At 43.2% G+C, this 22,085-nt stretch overlaps 6 protein-coding genes across 6 annotated transcripts; 4 read left to right on the top strand and 2 right to left on the bottom strand.

Annotated features, from left to right (window-relative positions):
• Positions 1-1,729: 1,729 nt before the first annotated feature.
• On the top strand, positions 1,730-3,456 carry O0I10_007161 (uncharacterized protein; the record flags this gene model as incomplete). The annotated part of the gene is made up of 4 exons (XM_058487179.1): positions 1,730-1,790; positions 1,962-2,066; positions 2,941-3,253; positions 3,363-3,456. 4 exons carry the CDS (start codon positions 1,730-1,732, stop codon positions 3,454-3,456), a joined length of 573 nt encoding a protein of 190 aa, XP_058341994.1.
• Positions 3,457-4,674: 1,218 nt separating this feature from the next.
• O0I10_007160 (uncharacterized protein) lies at positions 4,675-5,448 on the top strand (the record flags this gene model as incomplete). The annotated part of the gene is made up of 4 exons (XM_058487178.1): positions 4,675-4,785; positions 4,871-4,908; positions 4,969-5,129; positions 5,204-5,448. The coding sequence occupies 4 exons, from the start codon at positions 4,675-4,677 to the stop codon at positions 5,446-5,448; spliced, it is 555 nt and encodes a 184-aa protein (XP_058341993.1).
• Positions 5,449-5,974: 526 nt separating this feature from the next.
• O0I10_007159 (uncharacterized protein) lies at positions 5,975-8,038 on the bottom strand (the record flags this gene model as incomplete). The annotated part of the gene is made up of 3 exons (XM_058487177.1): positions 5,975-6,786; positions 6,851-7,292; positions 7,355-8,038. The coding sequence occupies 3 exons, from the start codon at positions 8,036-8,038 to the stop codon at positions 5,975-5,977; spliced, it is 1,938 nt and encodes a 645-aa protein (XP_058341992.1).
• A 2,593-nt stretch (positions 8,039-10,631) lies between these two features.
• O0I10_007158 (uncharacterized protein) lies at positions 10,632-12,516 on the bottom strand (the record flags this gene model as incomplete). Its single annotated transcript, XM_058487176.1, has 9 exons — positions 10,632-10,673; positions 10,763-10,906; positions 10,982-11,038; positions 11,103-11,228; positions 11,287-11,419; positions 11,482-11,769; positions 11,827-12,127; positions 12,183-12,224; positions 12,294-12,516. 9 exons carry the CDS (start codon positions 12,514-12,516, stop codon positions 10,632-10,634), a joined length of 1,356 nt encoding a protein of 451 aa, XP_058341991.1.
• Positions 12,517-14,288: 1,772 nt separating this feature from the next.
• Positions 14,289-15,058, top strand: O0I10_007157 (uncharacterized protein; the record flags this gene model as incomplete). The annotated part of the gene is made up of 4 exons (XM_058487175.1): positions 14,289-14,427; positions 14,484-14,566; positions 14,634-14,759; positions 14,822-15,058. The coding sequence occupies 4 exons, from the start codon at positions 14,289-14,291 to the stop codon at positions 15,056-15,058; spliced, it is 585 nt and encodes a 194-aa protein (XP_058341990.1).
• A 1,085-nt stretch (positions 15,059-16,143) lies between these two features.
• Positions 16,144-21,562, top strand: O0I10_007156 (uncharacterized protein; the record flags this gene model as incomplete). Its single annotated transcript, XM_058487174.1, has 4 exons — positions 16,144-16,186; positions 16,250-18,621; positions 18,688-21,162; positions 21,227-21,562. 4 exons carry the CDS (start codon positions 16,144-16,146, stop codon positions 21,560-21,562), a joined length of 5,226 nt encoding a protein of 1,741 aa, XP_058341989.1.
• Positions 21,563-22,085: the final 523 nt, after the last annotated feature.

Below are 22,085 nucleotides of genomic sequence, written 5' to 3'. Positions count from 1 at the left end.
ACCTTGTGTGAAAGTTTCACGTTCAATGTCGCAAACAACCCAAAAAATATTTTTTGGTCATCGTCGTCGTTGAAGAGGTCGACCCCCAGATCCAGTTTGGCTGGTAGCGACATTGCGAAATCTGGGATTGGCCACGATCAACTTGAAACTTTCACACAAGGTGCTGTTGGCCAAGCCGAGCACATTGCTCTATTCAAAACCCCACGTTTGATTGTGAAATCTTGAGATACAAGTGCCTTTATGTTTTGCATATGCTGTAAGCGTAATGGAATTGCTTTCTCCTAATGGATGGTGTCGGCTGCATTAACGGAAAGATGGAGAGCTGAGTGAAACCGCACGTGGTGGTTACACAAACACGTCCTTGATAGGTTGCTGCACAAATGCATGATGAAGATGATTGCCTTTTGTGAAGGTGCGTATACAACATCTAATAAAGCAGATCTATCAATGTGATGGTTTATACGCGCATATGTCACAGATGGATGCGTGCATATAATATACTCACGTTGGGTATTGGGGGAGGGGTTGAACTGCATAAAATGATTTAAGCTGCATTGATACGCACGGGCCTACTGTAACTGACGCCGTCCCCTACCATACAAGTGGAATTATGAATGACTTGATTACAAGGAACGTGTTCTATTGAAATCTCGAGTAGTGGTTATGTATTCTTATTGCATCAAATGTATAGGTTAGGATATTGTTGGCGTGCATGTTCACAGCAATAACTGCAGCAGGCGGGGTGGGGTGGGTGGAGTGCACAAATTGAGAACAACGAGAGCGAAGACAAAGAACACCTTCTCCTCTTCCGCTTCACAAAGCAAGGTAAGCTTGTCTCCATTTACAAACTACAACACATTAACAGCTAGCGTCCCTTTCAATGTACAGCGTCATTTTGGGTGAACAGGTGGTCGACACCGACACTTTCCAGTTCCAGACATTCAACAACAAGTATACGCGCGCGATCTACCCATGACTCAAGCTTCCATTGCAAGACAACATGTACGTTCAATTGCTGCAGCTCTTTTATTATTAGGTGGGACATTGTGGTCTAAGGTTCGCGTGTAGGTTGCTATTCTCTCGTTCATACAGGATCTAAAAGGGGCATTCGCATGTGTTCGATCCCGAGCTGTCCACAAAGAGAGTTCCCAACACGTCTTTACACTACTTCTTTTGGGTATGCTGGCAAGGAAAACAAAAGCCGGGGTTGTCATCTCACATTGCATTTATCATAGATCGAACACGTTGGATGGTGGTACCCGTGGCAGCAACAAGAAGGCTTTGATATCAAAGGAAGAACGCTGTACGTTGGCTCAATGGTACGCATGGTATTGGATCTACAAAGCAAAGCCTATTAATTAACGATCGTTACAAAGTAACAGCAGCAGAAGCACATTATGGATGGAATGCGGTTATTGGAAGCATGAACGCCATTGAGAAATATCCAAGGTAAAATTGTTCAATCCGGGATTTGTCACCTTTCCAGTGCACTGATGAAAGCAATAGGCTCTCTTTCGGCGATATTATTATTATCAAACAGCACGTCAAGGATGTCATTGTACTGTACTCTCCAGGGGAGACGATCATGTTGTGCTAGCGGAAACAGTGCGACTCAAGTTGCCACCTCAGGGTTTAAACATGCATCCTCTGTTCGCACGGCTCCATCGTTCTATGGCTATTGATTTCCTCGCCTTTAGAGATAAGATGGGTATCTCTATTGACGCGCAACATGTGGGATCCACGGCTCATTGTGGTGTCAAAGTCGGCTGGTGAAGGGCTCATGGTCTCTGGTAAATCTGGTGTTTTGATCCACGTCCTTTGGGAGTGAGCTAGAGGAGAGTACTGGTACTGTGACATTCCTTGATGTGGTACTTTATTATTACATTGCACTCGGGTGGCCCACCTAAGTCAAGTTTGCGTGATCGTTGAGGTTCTGGTATGTATGATTCTGATGCTTTTAGGAAAAACTCTGCTGAAACGCCTGCTATTTACATTTAGAGGACCACTGGAAGCAGCTGATATTTATGCCCAAGTCTTATACCATGCTATCATTGCCGTCATCATTGGTAAGTATCGTTCTAGTGCAATGGAAAATGGTTGTGTGTCTTATCGAGGTGGATTATCTTACAACGCGCAACGTGAATTTGCTGGAATCGAGTTTATTTGAATACCCTATGGTTGATGTTGGTAAGTGTTCTTCCCATTGTTTCATGTACCTGCTAATGTGTTATTGTATTACAGTTGTTGTCTATAGCAGAGATCCACTTGTCTTTTGGTGTCGTGTTGAAGTTTACAAGGTCACAGCTATGATTGCTAAGTATTGTTGGATGAGTTTGGAATGAGTCGTTTACTGTGCATCTTTTATAGGCGAATCATGCCAGCCATGGGGAGGAGTGTCTATATCTTTTGGTGGTGTCAATATTCATTGCGTCTCGGGTGGCTGGTTACCATGCAACGGGCGATTTCTTTGGAGAATATCAGTCAATGCACGTCTCTTGGAGTGGTATGGTATCAGCAACAAACAACAACATCTATACCGTTGGTGTCATATCAAGCTTTATCCTATCATCTGTTACTTCTTGTTATTGACAATTCGGTGGGCATCCTGAAATGAAGATCTCTTATCAATTGATCACGTCAGCAGCAAGGAGCAACTTGTATACCTTTGCTGTCAGCAAGCTTTCCATCTCCTGGAGGTTCTGGTTATCGGCAATCCCTGTGATTCACGGCTGTCATTAAATGTCTCTTATGGATGGATCATGTCATCAACAAGCAATGAGAGTCAGCGTCGACACCTTTAGTGATACCAAGGCCATCTATGCATCTCTCCAAGGTTGACGCCAATACTTGAGGTATCCAACTACGCATACCTGTTATCGGTGGATCATATCAGCACAATCACGAAGCAGCAATCAGCAACCGAGGCTATGATATTCGTAGTGTCAGCAACATTTACTCGATCCTCTGGTGATTCTCGCTATTGGCCAATTGCTTTCAAGAGCATTCAGCAGCGCGTGTCTCTTATGGGTGTCACATTAGCAACAAGCAACATTGAGTCGTGTCTTTTCTGTGCTATCAAGGTTTATCCATCGCTCAAGGCATTCGTCGTCAAGTATAGCTCCTTTCCTTTGAAAAAGACTATCAGCATTGGTCATTGTATGGACATCTCTGCAGCAGGGAAATTGGTTTTGGCTCCTGGGATGGCATCAGGCATCGTAGACTTTCGTATGGCTCTGGCTAAGTATTGTTCCCAGTACGTCGAACTTGAATTAGTAATAGCGCATTTATAGATCCATCATTCCTTCAAGTTACCTTTGTGTATATTCCTTGGTGTCATGAAAATGTATCTGGTTTCCTTACAGCTGTCAGTGGCGATCCTATTGCTTCGAAGACGACGATCAGCATTTGAATTTGGGTGGATTTCTCGGAAGCAAGCAATCGATCTCTGATACATGAGGATATTGGATCATCAATGGCTATGGTTGTCAAGGGATACCGTTTCAATGGTTTTGGGAAATCAGCCACGTTACTTTACTCAAAAAGGGATGCTTGTCGCCAACATTTCGAATTGGATAAAACAGCACCATTGTCACTGACCAAAAGGCTGGATACACAAATCAAGTTCCGAGTATGTTTGAGCGCAATCTTTGGCAATGTTGATAACGATACCACAAAGAACAGTGAATCAACTCCAACAAGAGTGCCGAGATTATACCAAAGAAGCCATCATTCCAACTCATTTTACGATTGCCGTATCCATGAACGATTACATGCACCCACCATCATCTAGACTCGACTCTTAGATAGCTAGATCTTAGGTTCCATTATGCGAGCTCTTCTTTAAAATAAATCTTATTGCATCGAGCAAGGAGTATCAACCATTCTTAGAGTCTCTTTATTACAACATGGTATACACACACATCACTGATACCGATGCATAGGCAAAGCTAAGATGGGGTTTGAAAACCTGTATGATTGATTCCTTGATGTATTTATCCTATCTGTAGTAGGGGATAATACGCACACCAAAGTCAAAGATGATACAGCAATGGGTGGCTAAGATGTCTTCTGTGACTATGCAATAAATCCATTCATTACGCATGTCTTTTAAAGCTGATCAATGACTACATCATACGAATCAAAGTAAGAGATACCCATCCAGTATCAATTCTAGGCCATGTATGATGCATCTCATCGAATCTACCTTATTCGTCATCTTTCCTCGAATCAGCAACCTGAACCGTTTTACAGCCCAAAGCAACAGCTTATGATCATTAACCTTCCTGTATGCAGGATGTGTATCCGTACACCATAACAGGTCAACCACCCCGCGGGGCGGATACAAGCATAGGGATGGAAAAAGTGAAGTTATTTGTGATATATTGCGAGCATTATTCGAAAACGGAAAGCTTCCGAAACAACTGGTATTTAATCACAGGCATATAGAGTAGTATGATAAGTCAAAGAGAATGATCATAGGACAAGCAAGGGGTATCTCCCTAGGGTACAGCGGGGAAAGAATAAAGAGAGAGGTCTTGCAGGAAATCCAAGTTAAGGAGGTGGTGGAGGTAACCCGATCTCTCTTTCTTCAAACCCGTGTATATATATAGCATCAGCGTTCTTTGTTCCTTTGATTTCTTTATTCCTTTATTTCACTTTTCACACTCGCACAAAATGAAACTTGTCTCATTGCTATCGTTGGCTGCATTTGTTTGCTCTGGAGCAGTTGCTCAACAACAACCAGGTCAAAGTGCTGGTATTGCCATCACCGCCCCTGCTTTAGGTGTAAGTTGTTTTCCATTCTATACGAATACCACGTTGTGGTAGTTGTATCATGCATGATCCCAAACTCATTTGTGCCTATCAAAAGACTGTTTGGACAGCTGGCAAGACCGAGGTGGTGTCCTGGTAATAAGGAGACTGATTTGGATGACACAAAAACTAGTATACTTATGATTTGTAATATAGGACAGTGCAAGATTCGACCGTTTCGAACATTGATTCGGTGGAATTGAGAAATGGCGGTTCGACAAACTTGCAGCTTGTTGGTCAAGTTGGATCCAAGATTCCTATTTCAGGCGGGCAATGGGAGTGGGATATTCCTGTTGACACCAAGACGGATGCATCTTGTAAGTTTTTGGAAATGCATGCATTTCTTCTTGTCAACCAGTAAGCTCATGCATATGTAAACACACGCACACAGACGTTTTGGTGTTTACAAGCAGCAAGGGATCCACCTATTCGCCATACTTTACCATCATGGCAGCTCCGCCTGGTGCCAAGGCCAACTTTACTTCTCACAAAGCGAGTAGCAGTGCATCAGCTTCAGGAGCAGAAGCATCGTCATCCGAACATTCATCAGCATCGCAAGATTTGGCGATCCAACAAACAACTATGATGCTTGGACTTGGTGCAAGCTTGGTTGCTGCCTTCTTCTTTTCAATTTAGGGCACCTTGAACGTTATACATATATCACACACATTTGGCATTCCTCCCTCCTCATGTGCGTGTGATGTATTTTTATCCCATTTATTTTTCCAGCATTGCTCAATCAACTAAGCTATTACGTATCTTATTGACTTGTCCTCCTTAATAAAGATCTTCCCTTCTTGTAACAAACCATAGCACAGGGGTGACTCTTTGGATGTTGCATACCATGTGTTTATATATACTTTGTCCATACATCACGTAAAAGGCGAAAGGCAAAAAGCAAAACGAAAGATACGGGGGATACAGGTGGTACAGGTGGTGGAAATACGTTGAAAACACAAAAAGAAGAAATGCATATGTGCAAAGAAGGGGGTAACTACAAGATAGTACAATGGGAGAAGATGGAGGATAAAGTATACCAAGAAAAAAAGCACATCAACTAGAAAAAAAAACACTTTCAAACATCAAGAGTGAGATAGAAAGAAGAAATGGTAATACAAAGTAGGTATAGAAGAATGAAAGTGATGCTTGTAAAAGACACACGTTATAACACGGAAGACCAATTAAACCCATCAGCGCTGTGGTTGGTGAGACCAGCAGCAGCGGCAGCTGCTGCAGCTGCTGCTACACCATTATCGGCAACGCTATCCTTATTATCATCCGATGTCGTTGCTTCTTGCTTGATTGATGTAGTAGTAGTATCCACTTCCATAGCCTTGTCTGAGGTGGACGATGCTGGATTGTAAGCAGTCGTTGATGGCTTGTTGCTGTCAAGTAAGTTCATGTGATGATGTGAACATGATTGGCTGGAATACGTTGGGGAAGGTGGTGGCTGTGAAGATGTACCATCGGATGGCTGCTGACGCTGTTGCTGTTGAATAGGGGCTGGTTGATGTGAAAGGGCTGATGGCACATCCATCGAATGACGATGATGTTGCAAATCATGAGTACCACCACTTGTGGCTGCTGATGCGGTAGCAGAAGGTGTCCAATTCATGGTAGGTGACGATGATGGTGGTGTGGTAATAGTAGGCTGCTCATGTTGTTGTTGCTGCTGAGTATACATTGTTGGAGGTCGTGACAATGGATGATGCATGTCATCTACTGCTGCAACTGCTGCTGCTGTACCATAACCATAAGGTGTATACATTGCTTGATTGTATTGCCCATTGCCTGTACCATTAGGAGTCGTTGGACTTGTGGCAGCATACATGGATGCAAATGCACTATTTGTAACGGGAACAGGTGTCGTAGGTTCCAAGGTTGCATTGCTAGTGTTCAAAGAAGGTGGTTGTTGTTGATGATGATAATGCGATGGGGTATGCAATCCATTATCAAAATAGTAAGGATCGTATGCTGCATACATATGCAAGAACCAATTTTAGTGATACATTTTCTCAATGTTATGCGTAGTATTTACCTCCAGTAGCGCACGGACCATTATGCTGACGTGACAATGGATGGCTATTTGCCGATCTGATTTGTGAATGTTGATGATGATAATGGTAATGGCGGCCATAGTAAGGATAATAACCATAGCCAGCTTGAGCACCTGTTGCAGTTGTTGAAAGTGGATTAGCTCGTGGAGCACTACCATCCGTTGACATGGATCGACCATCACGATAACGTCGACCAGCAGCAATGGATGATGTCCAAGTTTCAGGTCGATAGGGTGAAGGTGCAGGATCACTGCCTGATCGATTATTACGACCACTACGCATAGACATTGAATAACGCGATCGACGCTCTGCATCAGCTGCCGTATAATCCACTATCCAATAGGACCCTTTGCCAGGTTCATTGATGGGTCTTGCCAAACGTACAAAGCTTTTGTTGAGAGAAAGATTATGTCGAATTGAATTCTACATCATGATGGGCGTAAGAATCGTTTTGCTTATGAAGATTTTCATCCCCTTGTATATACCTTCCAACCAGTGCCAGCTGTGCTATAGTATGGGTAGTGCTCAATCACCCATTGATAAATCTCACTTAGCGTAAGCTTTTTGTTGGGACTATTCTCGATGGCGTATTTGATCAGAGTGGCGTAAGAATAAGGTGGCTTGCCCTCGGTATTTTTCTCAACATGAATATCCTTAGTTGATGGCGTGCGTTGTCGTTTCGTATTCGTTGCTGTAGTACTGCTCTTATCCAATGATCCAGAAGGCGATGGTGTTGGCTGCCCATGGTTGTGGTGAAAAGCTGTTGGGTCATGTTGTGATTGTGACGAGAGAATGTTGTTATTGCTGATATCACGCGATGACGAGTATGCTGTTGAATACCATCCGCTACTGTTATTACTACTATTGTTCGCTGCTATCGCCGTGCTATCAATCAAACTTTGAGGATAGCTGATAACAGAGCTTGTACGTCTGCTGTTGATGGATGACATGGTTGTGTCCTCTGGATGTTGATGGTCAAGAGGACTAAGATTTGTGGTAGCTGGTGGCGATGATGCATCCGGTGTATGAGCTGACGCAGTATTGATGGGTGGCAACTGAGTGCAATAATCTTGTGAAGGAGAGTTGGCAGTATTGCTATTGCCTGATGGCAAAGTAGATTGACTTGTTCCGAAAGGCTGGGTATACATTCCAGACGTAGAGCTATGCATACGCGTGGTGTCGTGTGTGGAAAAAGGAAGATGTTGATTATAAATGGGCGGATCGAAAACTAAAATGCGACAACTGTATAACAATGGATTGGCAACAATTGGATCCCTGGTAAGATGTTGTTGATGAAAGATGATGAGATTGGCGGTATACGATGATTTGGCGGCAACAACGTCAAGAAACAAAGACTTTCGAGACAAGAGGAAGAGAACAGAATTGTGTAGATTTTGTTTTAAATGAGAGGAAAAGTCGAAACGGGGGTTAGGGGGAGGGTCGTGGTTCATGGTTCATGGTCAGGTGCCTGACATTGTGTTCAAAGTGGTTAGCTCCAAACCCCCTTTTCAGTTTTAAAACTTGGGCATCCACCATTGCTGCTGATTTTATCCTCTCATATTATCATGCCTATCCTGTTCCTATCATGCAACAATACAAATTGGGATTCCCTAAACACGCGCTTCGCTAGCCCATTTACTTTTCGTTTGGGATGTGCATAAGTAATAGTGAATGGTTTATTATGGCACAAAGGCATTGTTGAGACACAAGAGCGCGCATACGGCGAAACTCTATTTGGCCATCTGGCGGTGGAGATGATGGCAAAGCGTTCCAGATGTGAGAAAAGCCGATATGGATCGGAGGACTGTGTATGTGGATAATTTCTTTTAGGTGAAGAAGCTTTTTCCTTGGGGGGAACATGGCAATGGCAAAGAAACGTGTTAAAAAAAGATGGAATGTTCCAACTGTCGAATAGTCGCAAGCTGCATAAACAAAATGCATGATCCACTTTTGGTGGTCAATACTCGCTTTTACCATCCTTTCTACTGCCACAGCTTTACTTTTATTTGCCATAGTGAACAAGCTAGCATCAAGGTCTATCCCTTCCCCCTGGGACGTTTGCAATGGTCATATCCATGTATGGAAAGCAGCGTGTGCAGCATGCGATGCAAATTGGGGGAACACCAAAAGCTCAACCCACCACGCGTGTTTGGTCCCTTAGAAGATTGGAATCCAGCACAATGATCTTGCGATTATCACATCGCCTGCACCATTCATTATTCTATTCCCTACGTAAAAAAGAATTACATGATGTGAACATGTGCAAAATACATCTAATTTACATTATGTTTCACCTCATTACACATGTTGGGGGTAAGGCAAACGTGTGTGTATGTGTGCACTAGGCGTCCTCGTTTTGGTCAGATGGATTACGCCATTGCAAAAGTGACCACAACATTTCCGTACGATAGTCCCCGGCAACAGAACAACTACCTCTTTTCTCATTGTAGATGTCCCTGTCACCTACAGCCTCATACACAAAGCAACAACAACAACATAAACAATAAAGCGAGTGCCCTTTTTCTTTTTCTGCATGATTGAATCATGAACATTAGCAGGCGGGTGTGTCCTTTTACTTGTATAAATTTGCTCAGGATTGACTCCTTTTGATTGCTTCATCACATGCTTTAGCTAATGGCTTTAATACTGGTCGCTGCAACCTTCAAGCTGGGACCTAGCTCAATATTACCCTTTCCGCTCGGATGTTTCGGGGTGGTGCCGACATGTTCTCCGTTCCCGGTCTCCTTTGCACAACACAATGTCCACGCCACCAAAAGGAGTTACTCCCATGCACACACTGCTTCCTTGGTATATCTTATCCATGTTTACGTGGTACAAATACATTTACTACTATTGTTGGTAACAAGTCTTGGGCAAAGGAAGGATGCATGTGCCACACTGTCGCATGAGATTCTCTCAAAGACTTGCAAAAAAAGTGAAACCTATTGCATGTGAGATACATGTGCTCTAATTTCTCCCCCAACTTGCCGAGTTACTGGCAGAATTGGGAAATGATTACATTGGGCATCTGTGCGATCCATTTTATTTACTGCGAGTTTGACAGCCGATCGTGTATTTGTTATAGGCCCTTTGAGTATACACATCAACAGTACAACAAATAGGGGATGATTCACTGTGATCGTCATTGTGTATATTATCACGCTTAAAGTGGTCAGTGCGAAAACCACGATCCATTCTACTTGGGTGCCTATCTCATAACCTGCCACTACCATCACCCTCGGAGTTCGGGATACACAAGAAATTCATTGTGTTGTGTGGCACGACCCATCTAAAATTGATCTCGGCAGGTTGCCCTACCATGATATCGGATGCGAGCCGTTTTTCTTTCTCCAAAATCAACATAGATCGCCCAATGTATATAGTGAATCATCATATTGTTTCCCACACATGTGATGTTGGTCATATCAAACGCCAAGCAATTGGCTTATCGAAACGTGATCTCGCTGATCCATGACCATGCCTCATCGTTTTAATCCTTCGCAATCATTATACAAGTGGTATGTATATTCCAAATCTTTTTATCGTATGTGTGTATGTGTGTATGTATGTATGTGTGTGTGTGTGTGTGTGTGTTGTGTGCGTTGTGTGTTGAGTACTAGCTATATCCATATATGGGCTATTAACCGGCCCCGCTGTCATTTGCGTGTGTGCATCACGAGCGTACGTGCCAGCCCATATTTGCCGTGTAATCTCGGGTTGTGCGATACTTTCATTAAACGTTGTATACCAAAATGGGCTTGGCTATTGTAATTGAATAGGCAGGAAATTACCCACAATCACTGTCTGTAAAAAGCAAGTGATCAAGATTCTTGTCCTTCGTACAAATGAAAGCTATCCCACCCCCACCCTATTCCTCCTCTATCAACACCTACCGGTATATTGTATTTGTCCCTTCGAATCGTAAATGAAAAGCAACAGGATATAAATGATGATTGAGTAGAAGGACCTTGATTCTTGAGAAGACAAGACGTCAACACAGCCTTTTGACCAGAATCGAATGCAATGTTGCCGTATTTCTATTGACCATGAAAAGATCAGCACAACCACCATCTTTGGAGACCATGGGAAAAAAAGCCGATGTTGTGTGTTACCTCCCAATAATTCACCATTGCATCCTCCGCCATTAGCTCATAGATACAAAGCCGTCCCTGTGGTAGATAAGGAGTCAGCACTTGCAAAGCCAAGAGTACACGGATATACCCCATATCTTACCTCACGTAAAGTTTCGATCGGTACATTGACTAATGATGCAAATTCCTTATTACCCTTGTAGATCTCGCCTGTACGACGCCAAAGGCAAGCTGGTATACCCATCGAACTAAATACACGATCATAGTCCTAAGGCAAAGAATAAATCCACTACCCCTGCTGTTCACCATTCAGCATTAACACTTACTAATAATAATCGTTCAAAAGCCTCTTCCACAAGAATAAGATCCAGATCGGTGAGTGATTGTGCAACGGATCGGAATGCTGGTCGGAAAGTGCCCATCACATTAAGGATACGCTGACGGCTGGCGGCTGATAAGCTAAATACAGAAATGAAAGCGAGTATTAATTCCCTAGTCCGACAACTTCTTGCATCACTTACTTGTTATCCATATACTTTTGAAGGCGTGCATAACCATTAACATAATTATACGGCTTCAAGAATCCAGCCTCGTATTTCGCATTGATAACTTCAGTCAAACGATCTTCAAGTCGACCATCAGAAGGATCGGCAGCTGTTAGATAAAATTTTTCTGTTGTATTCACCAAAGAGGATCGTGGTTGCTGCTGCTGCTGCTGTTGTTGATGTTGTTGTTGCGGAGAGGAAGATGAAGATGAAGATTGTAACAACGCATTCATATCCGATTTGCCAAGAGAATCCAAGAACTTGCTATGTAATCATCACATTAATTCATCATCCTTAAGCACTATACCCATTTTCAAATACCTGATAACCGAGATTTCATTACCCATCTGCTCACTAGCAAATGTAAGCTGCCCTGTACCCATTTGCCCAAAGAACTGCAAAGGCAATCCACCCAATGTGCTGTTGACACTGCCAAAAGCCGGATTTTGTTGCTGTGAAAAGGCAAGATGCGATTGTGCTGATGTGCTGTTATTCGACGTTGATGCATTATTGGTAGATGCTGCTGACATTCGCTTGTTGCCACCCTTTCCTTGTGAGTTCTTGGGCTCATCATGACAAAGATGACCAATATTGCGTTTGATACAACGTTGACAAGGACGACCTATCGACGCCCATGATCAGGCACGCTCCATCCTTGTTTCCCTATCCCTTCTTACCTTCATCACAAGTCATGTGCGATCGACGACAATACACGCAGGCTATATGATACAATCAACGAGAGCAATGAGCACATGCTGTATGGCATTCAAGAGAGAAATGGGGTATACCATGCGTCACTTTGCGCCGTTTAGGTCCTGTGCGTTTGGTCTTCTTGTTGGTGGTGCTGTTATCTTGAGTTTCATTTGCTGGTTTGGTCGATGTGGACGAGGAGGAGGCATCACGGTTGTTGTTGTTGGAGGAGGACAAGTCATTTTGTTGTTGTGGACCTGATTGGGAATCGCCACTGGATTGTTGTTGTACCCAACTGGAGTCTTGGACAGAGTTGGACATGTTGTTAATAAAGGGAAAGAGGGGAAAGTATTATTTGGTCTTGAAGGAAAGGAACAGGGCGAAAAAGAACAACGTGCACACGTTTCGAAACCTTATTTCACATCACCCGCTCAATGCATCTATTTTCTTTCTCGTGTGATACAAAGGGGTCAAACTCAAAAATACCCACCGTTGTCGGAGGCCTACTATAGACCCTGATTCTATTTGATAGATCACTACCATTATTATGCATCAAACATCATCGGGATCGTCTTTATTTGTCCATCTGCTCATATAAATGATAACGAACACTGCCTGGGGGGTTACGTTATACATAAGAAAATGAGAATGAGAATAGAGCAGACACTCACTAGTAGTTGATGGCATCTCTATGGTTGAGTACAACAATGAAAGATAAGAAAGAAGTAATCATTGTAACTCGCTAAGAGGGTACCATGATATTGTACAAGTCAAGGACTTGATTCATGTAGTATTCAAAGCTTGTAGATGACGAGTTACTCAACGCTTGATAATGCTCTCTTTACTCCTTGCCGTAACATGGATTCATTAACGTTGACCACTATTCCCACACAATCATCCTTGCCTAGACCTCCGATTTGTTTCAAAGCGCTGATCCAGCTGCGTCTGTATTCTTGTCATAATACGAAATTACGCTGTATTCAGTCAACCCTATATTTGAATCAAGGATCAGAAACCCTTATTAGAGCAATTTACGTCGTAAAAGCACAACTCCAATATCATTCTCTGATTGTGGAAAAGCTACTGTGGTGGTATAGTATTCTACAACCGTATCACGCAAAACACCATTTTTCCGTGGTTTACCAGGTGCATCGACACATTACACAATCCATTTTCTTCCTTTCATCTAGCACCAATCCAAATCAGACGTTATTACTTTATACCACATGCTTGGTATTCACATCATCGATGGACGCTATTAGCTCCAAAGCCTGTTCTCGATCAACGATGTATGCTACGTAACAAGTACGTTGTGGTACCTCATGCGTTTTATCGAGTGTAGTAGTACACATCCATGCTAATAGCGTTTGACATCAAGACACAGAATCTTGCATCCTAGTCATTGGCAGTTACAGCTCGCTATTGGAAGGTAGAAAATGAACAAGCAGCGACCATACACATGGTCATTACGGCATAAACTGAAGGTACGGCGTAGTATCGGGGCATCAATCAATCGCGCACAAGCAGAGATCATGAAACTATCGAGCCACGTGGTAACAGGAAATCACCAAGACTCCCCTTCCTTCATATCGCAAATGTGTGGTTGCACAAAACCCCGTTCATTGTGATAGTGATGTGCATGATGGAAGATTCATTATAGACGTCTTTGATGATATGCAGAAGAAGATCCATATACAATGAACAACTCTTTATTACAATGTCTCTTAGGGATTATACAAAATGAACCTTGATGTACAATGATCGATAGAAAGGGGGTCGATGGAGAAGGGATAATGATAATAATGATAAACGACGATGATGATGGATATCACTCACACAAGAAAAAAGGCCTATTCAGGGATCATGCATGATCTCGATGATGATGATGATGATGAGTTGTTGTGCATGGATGCAATGACATTAAACAGTTAACCGAATGAAAAAAGTATCCGCACTACATGCTTGGCACCAAACGCATGGTTCTTCACCAAAAGCAGCAAGTCCATGAACGTGCTTGGATTGTTCTCTTTTCCTCTTTTTCTCACTCTCTTTTTTCTTTTTTCCAACTTTGTTTCACTCATCCTCCGTCAACAATGGCCAAAAAGTCAAAACAGTCGTTGCCATTGCACAAAGTCATCATGGTCGGCTCTGGTGGTGTCGGCAAGTCGGCCTTGACCTTGCAGTACATGTACGGCGATTTTGTTGAAGAATACGACCCGACCAAAGCAGATTGTAAATGGGGGATTGCCAAGACTTTTATACAACATGCCATATTCACTTTATTGTAGCTTATCGTAAAAAGGTTATGCTGGATGGACAAGAATGTCAAATTGATATTTTGGATACTGCTGGTCAGGAAGAATATGCAGCTGTAAGTTGTGTGTGGGTCTGTAGGGAGGAGGGCATAATAGGGAAATATTGACACACATGGTACTTAGATCCGTGACAATTATTACCGGTCGGGAGAAGGCTTCTTGTGTGTTTTCTCTGTATGCGAGCATGAATCATTTGAGCATACTCAAGAATTCCGAGATCAAATCTTGCGTGTATTGGATGATGATACGGTATGGTTATCATAGTAGTGGATGCTATTAGAATAGTAACCTTGACTTTATGTGGTTCATAGATACCATTTATTCTCGTTGGTAACAAGGTGGATTTGGCTCATTTACGCAAGGTGCCATCTAGCGAAGCACAACAGCTGGCGCAGGAATGGGGTTGCCCTTATTTGGAGACATCTGCCAAGACAAGACAAAATGTGGATGAAGTTTACACCATGTTGATGCGAAGTATCAGGGATCGAAAAGCACAGATGAACATGGGAGATGGTAAATCAAAGAAGGGCAAGTGCATTGTTATGTAATCGTCACTTTCAAATCAATCACACCTATCCATCATTACAACACACTCACACTCAACAACACACATTCGGCACACCACAACGACAACAACAATTATCATCCATCATCCTCCTCCTACTCCCTCGTCTCTCCTCCCTTCATATTATCTCTCGCTGGTTTACACATTCACATCTTCTTTCCTCATCTCGCTTCTTTTGTTTTTTGCGCACTTGCTAATAGACAATGGGGTTTATCCTTGTTTCCTGCATATTGTTTGTTGAATGTTTCCACGTGTAGAAAATGAGTGATACGGGATCGATTTGTTTCATCATGGACACGCTATGTGAATCATTGTACCTGATGATACCATACGTATTTGTTTGCGTTGCGCACAGATCATGTTGTTGTTGCTGCTGCTGCTTCACAAGGCCAAGTTTGTATTATGACAATGATACGCGGCGGTTTGTTTTGTTGTTTGAAGCAATAAGAAACGACGTGAACTTAAAGGATGTCTAATAAATGTGACGTTTCAAGATTGAAGTATCAAAAAAAGATAGATGGAAAAAGAAAAGCTCTCTATTCGTCAAAGGAGCTTTATTAAATTTCCCATTTGCAAGTGTAAAGTACATACACCGACAACGAGTATGGGATCTTTACACTCACTATCCTTCCCCCTGATCGCAACCTTCCATTTTATTTTGGGGGGAGGAGATATGTCAGTGAGTGGTCAAACGAAGCGATTGTAAGCAAACTTTTGCATATATTATTTTTTCCCTTGTCTTGCATCTTCCATCATTCCAACCCCATCATCTTTTACGCATCATATGCACACATAACCCATTTCCTCCCTTTCTCTCTTTCTCTCTCTCTCTCTCTTGCTGTGCTTTTTTCCTTTCTTTGTTTTCTCTTTTTCTGTACAATCCAGATTTCATTGGCATATGCACATCATACCCACCTATCTATAATTCAACGGTTATACGATAGATCAATTTCATCGACATTTTCATCCTTTGTACGTGGAATGAGTACATGCACACACAGGATCGATTGACCTTGGTTCTCACACACAATGTATTCATTACAGGCATTTTGATATCCAATTAAGATAATGGGTGATCATTCACGGCGGTCGTCACGTCGCTACAGTATTGGTATGTGATCACGTAACAGGTATACACACAACAAGGAATACTCATATACACATGTTGATATAGATCTCCCTATGCCTGAGCTGGAGATGGAGTCTCCATCTGCCGAGACTTTATTGACAGCACTTCAATCCACGAGCTCATCACCACGATCTGACACGTATAAGCTATCACCACCTCAACAACAAAAACATAGCAACCGGCAATATCCGAATTGGCAAGCACCCGATGTCCCATTGGCAACAAACGAGATACGACGTATCTTTCGACGTTATGGACACAAGTTTGGATTCCAAGAAGATAACGTGGAGAACATGTTTGATCATCTTATGACGATGCTTGATTCTCGCACCTCACGAACAACACCACGTCGAGCATTGTGGAGTTTACATGCTGATTATATTGGTGGTGAACACGCGAATTATCGTAAATGGTATTTCGCAGCACAGCTTGGATTGGAAGATGTGGATGCCAATGTTGTTGAACCCTCATCACCTACTGGGTTGCTTGTGGAAGAAGCCAAACGAGAATGGCGTGAGAGGATGGAGAGCATGACGGATCGTACACGTGTGCAACAATTGGCTTTATTTCTTTTAATTTGGGGTGAGGCGGCAACGCTACGTTATACTCCAGAGTTGCTTTGTTTTATCTTTAAACTTGCCGATGACGCTCGTCAACAAGCCCATCAGCATCAGAATCAACCACCAGGCTTCTTTCTTGACCACATTGTGACGCCATTGTACAACTATGCCCGCAATCAGACGTACCAGCTTGTCAAGGGTCAATGTGTTCGACGCGAAAAGGATCACAACAGCATTGTGGGATACGACGACATGAACCAGTTGTTTTGGGATCGACAGGCCATAGGACGACTCATGTTACACGATGGGACGTTGCTACGCGACATTCCTTGCCATGAACGATTCACTGGACTTGCTCATGTCGACTGGGACGCTGCATTTGGCAAGACGTTCTACGAGTCAAGATCATGGTTACACGTGCTCACCAACTTTGCACGTATTTGGATTATTCATGCCGCCGTCTTTTGGTACTACATGGCTGCAAATGCGGATTTCTTGTATCTATCAGCAGCTGACGCAACTCATGAACTTCCTGTCAAGCTATCAGTGATTGGCTTAGGTGGTCTTGTGGCGGTGACGATCATGGCAGCAGCTACCATTGCAGAGTTCATGTATTTGCCTACGACATCACACACTTCACGCATCTTATTGTCACGTCTCGTCGTCTTGCTTTTGTTGGCGGCTGCTCACGTTGGTGCATCTGTTTACGTATTGTGGATCAATCGCACAGGGCGTATTGCTTTGATCGTTGGTGCTGTTCAACTTGGTCTTGGCGCTATTGTCACTTGTGCATTGGCACTGATACCATCCGCACAATTATTCAAGTCCTCAAGTCGTCAATTGACATGCAAGACTTTTACAGCAAGCTTCCCTCAAATGTCTCGAGGTGATCGATCCCTATCGGTGTTGATGTGGTTGTGTATCTTCGTTTGCAAGTGTCTTGAAGCATACTTCTTTCTGGCATTGTCTTTTCGTGATGCTCTTGCAGCTGCTAGTACCATGGAATTGAGTGATAGTGCATGTCAAGGTGACAAGTTGTTGGGCCGATATATGTGTGCTGCCATGCCAACCATTGCTAGCGTGCTGATGGTGCTCGTCGAGCTTGTACTCTTCTTTCTTGATACATATCTTTGGTACGTTGTATGGAGCACCTTGTTTTCCGTATCCCAAGCCTTTCGTATGGGTATCTCAGTCATGTCCTCTTGGCGTACTCTTTTTGCTCGTTTACCCACACACATGTATCAAAAAGTCGTGCATCAACATCCAGCTCTCACCACCGGCGTTGCTTGTGCTCAAATGTGGAATGCGATCATTATTGCCATGTATCGAGAACACTTGCTGTCAAGCCAAAACTTGCAATCTCTTCTTTATCATTGGCGACCAGCTGAAAAGGATGATGACAGTATCAGCAGCAACAGCACCAATGTGGATAAGGATCAGGATGGATATGACAACAATGGTGCAAGAGGCGAGATCACGTTACCACCTTTCTTTGATCCGGATCAGAAAATCAAAAAGGAGGATTGTTTCCCAGTGCATTCAGAAGCTGAACGTCGACTATCGTTCTTTGCACAAAGCCTGTCAACGGAGTTTCCTTTGCCGTGTTCAGTGAAACAGATGCCGACATTCACCGTGTTCACACCACATTATGCTGAAAAGATGATCTTGACGTTGCGTGAAATTATCCGTGAGGAAGATGATACTACGCGTGTCACATTGCTTGAATATCTCAAACGACTGCATCCAACTGAATGGGACAACTTTGTCAAGGATACAAAGTTTTTGGCTGAGGAAGAAGAGTACGGCAACTTATCGCATGAGCATCTTTACTCCCAATCAAGTGCTGAGAAGCTTATGGTAAGCGATTCATTATTTATCATGGTTTGACATGAACACTCACACACATACATTTGCATGTAATAGGACGACGTTCTTGATGATAAGGATGATCTGCCATTTTATTGCATTGGATTCAAATCGTCAAAGCCTGAATACACGATGCGTACGCGTATGTGGGCGTCATTACGTGCGCAAACATTGTATCGTACTGTGTCAGGATTCATGAATTATGCTCGTGCTCTCAAGATTCTATATCGCATTGAACATCCAGAGATGACCCTTGACAACAATGACATCAAGCCAACAGAGGAACGTTTGGATGCAGTCGCACATCAGAAATTCCGCTATCTGGTTGCTATGCAACGCTATTCAAAGTTTACACCCGAAGAAGCTGATAATTGTGAGACGATCTTGCGCGAGTTCCCCAATATGCAAATTGCCTACATTGATGAGGAGCCCAGTGAAGTCCCTGGTGAGCCACCCACATTTTATTCAGCTTTGATTGATGGCTATTGTCCTCGGGTACCTGGAAGTTCGTATCGACGTCAGCCACGTTACCGTATTCGATTACCTGGCAACCCCATTCTTGGTGATGGAAAATCGGATAACCAGAATCATGCAATTATCTTTTATCGTGGCGAGTATCTTCAGCTCGTTGATGCCAATCAGGACAACTATCTCGAAGAGTGTCTCAAGATACGCAACATCTTTGGCGAGTTTGAACAGTCGACCATCCCGCATGAGAAAGACATTTATGCTCTTCATCACAATAAGCATCATCGACGACGACAACGGCGTCGCCACCAAAAATCCGAGACCACTGAAAAGCATTTTGATGATGATGATGATGAGGAACATCAACAGGATCAAGCACCTATTGCTATTGTGGGCGCACGAGAATACATCTTTTCTGAAAATGTGGGCGTGCTGGGTGATGTCGCTGCAGGCAAGGAGCAAACATTTGGCACTTTGACACAACGTATTATGACCAAAGCGGGTGGACGTTTACACTATGGTCATCCGGATTTCTTGAATGCTGTATTCATGACAACACGAGGTGGTGTTAGCAAGGCACAACGTGGATTGCATTTGAATGAGGATATCTATGCTGGTATGAATGCGTTGTCAAGAGGTGGCCGTATCAAGCATACCGAATATTTGCAATGTGGCAAAGGACGTGATCTTGGCTTTTGTTCGATTCTCAACTTTACCACCAAGATTGGCACTGGCATGGGTGAGCAGATGTTGTCACGCGAATACTATTATCTCGGCACCCAATTGCCCATGGATCGATTCTTGACTTTTTACTATGCCCATCCTGGTTTCCACATGAACAACATCATGATCATGTTTGCTGTTCAGCTATTCCTATTTTGCATGACATTTGTTGGTACCATGGCGTCCTCTCTTCCTGTGTGCCGCACGTACAGCTCATCACATGCGGATTGCTTCAACGTGACACCTGTTTACGATTGGTTGCAAAGGTGCATTACAGCCATCTTTTGGGTATTCTTTATTGCATTCTTGCCTTTGTTTCTACAAGAACTTACGGAGAAGGGTACATTGAGAAGCTCGTTGCGTTTGCTCAAACAATTCTTGTCTTTGTCCCCATTGTTTGAAGTCTTTGTCAACCAAATCTATGCCAATTCGGTGCTCTCCAATCTCAGCTTTGGTGGTGCACGATACATTGCCACAGGTCGTGGATTTGCTACTTCAAGATTACCATTCTCGGTTCTTTATTCACGCTTTGCCAATCCAAGCGTCTATTTTGGTGCACGCACTATGTTTATGCTCGGCTTTGTGACCTTGACATTATGGATGCCACACTTGCTGTACTTTTGGTTCACTGTCGGCTCCTTGGTTATTTCGCCCTTTGTATTCAACCCACATCAATTTGTGCTATCGGAATTCATTGTTGATTATCGTGAGTTTCTTGGATGGTTATCACGTGGAAATGGTGCTCGATCGTATGCACATGCCTGGATCACTTTTTGTCGCCAAACACGTACACGATTTACGGGCACCAAACGTCGCAACTCAGGTCAACCAACACATCACCACGCACCACGTGCACAGCTGTCAAGTATCTTTGCCTCCGAGATTGGGATGCCACTTATACAGGCACTTTTGTGCTTATCATGCTTTGTCTTTTACAAAAGCCGGCAACACTATCACGATCAGGAATCTCCCATGGGCTTTGGTGGCGCCATTTCACGTATCGCTTATTTGACAGCAGGCCCCATTGTGTGGAACTCGATCATGTTATTGATTATGCAACTTGTTTCTCTCCTTTTGGCGGTGACTACTCGCTCCAAACGTATTGGGTTGTACACCGCTGGTGCTGCACATGGTCTTGCACTTTTTGGTTTTGTCATCTTTTTCGAGCTCTTTTGGTGGATCGAAGCATACGAGGTGCGCTCAACAGTGCTTGGTTTATTGGCCATGTTTGCTTGTGAACGATTCATTTTCAAAGCATTTACAGCCCTCTTTTTACCACGAGAGTTGCAAAATGATATCACCAACAGAATATGGTGGACAGGGCAGTGGTGTGGAAGCAAGGTATGTATATGAGACATCAGCAGCTGTAAGGGGATTATATCTTTAATGTTGCTTATGATTATAGGTTGGATTACATGGTGCTCGAGAATACGTATGCAAGATTGTTGAAATGTCGGCATTCACTACAGACTTTATCCTGGGCCACTTGATCCTCTTTGTATTGTTCCCATTTACCCTGGTGCCACGTGTTGATCGTATCCACTCGCTCATGCTGTTTTGGCTCAGACCCTCCAAGCAAATTCGACCATCAGTTCTTTCTACAAGACAACGTCAACGACGCCGTCAGATTGCACTTACTTATGGACCCATCTTTTGCCTAGTATTTATCTTTTTCCTCGCCCTCGTCACTGTTCCCCCTTATTTCATGACATCTCACTCAATCAAGTCACCTTCCATCTAAGAACTGACGCACCCCCTCATGTCACATGTTGTGTACCATCATATCATTCCCCAATCATCTAGCATAAAATATATCTTATCATCATCCATAACGTATCGAATGCTTTATCTTGATCAATGGCAACGTATAAGCATATCGTAAATGATACTGGGGTATTAGCAATGCTGTAAATAACCGAGAACACCATAAAAGACTCTATCAGAATAAGAATCTCTCCTTTATGCAGCATACAACTCGGCTCATTTATGATGCATCTTTCAGCAAGGTCAAGTCCCATCAAGGCTATCCTTCCAAGGTTACCATTAGTACCATGAAAGCTATACCTTTTATACTTTGATCTCACTTTACCTCAAATCATCATAATAGTATGTACACGTTTATGCAACCGCATTATTCCAACTCGTAGTATGCGTCTTTGCGAGGACCTGCAATCCTTTGTCATTTAGAGCTACATAAAGAGGCTGCATGTTCCCGTCCGCCCATCATCATCCCTACATTGGGACCCTCGCATTCCAAATCTTTA

Source organism: Lichtheimia ornata (assembly GCF_029851405.1).
Source record: "Lichtheimia ornata isolate CBS 291.66 chromosome Unknown scaffold00034, whole genome shotgun sequence".
NCBI classification, from domain to species: domain Eukaryota; kingdom Fungi; phylum Mucoromycota; class Mucoromycetes; order Mucorales; family Lichtheimiaceae; genus Lichtheimia; species Lichtheimia ornata.
This window is presented reverse-complemented; position numbering and strand designations above follow the sequence as displayed.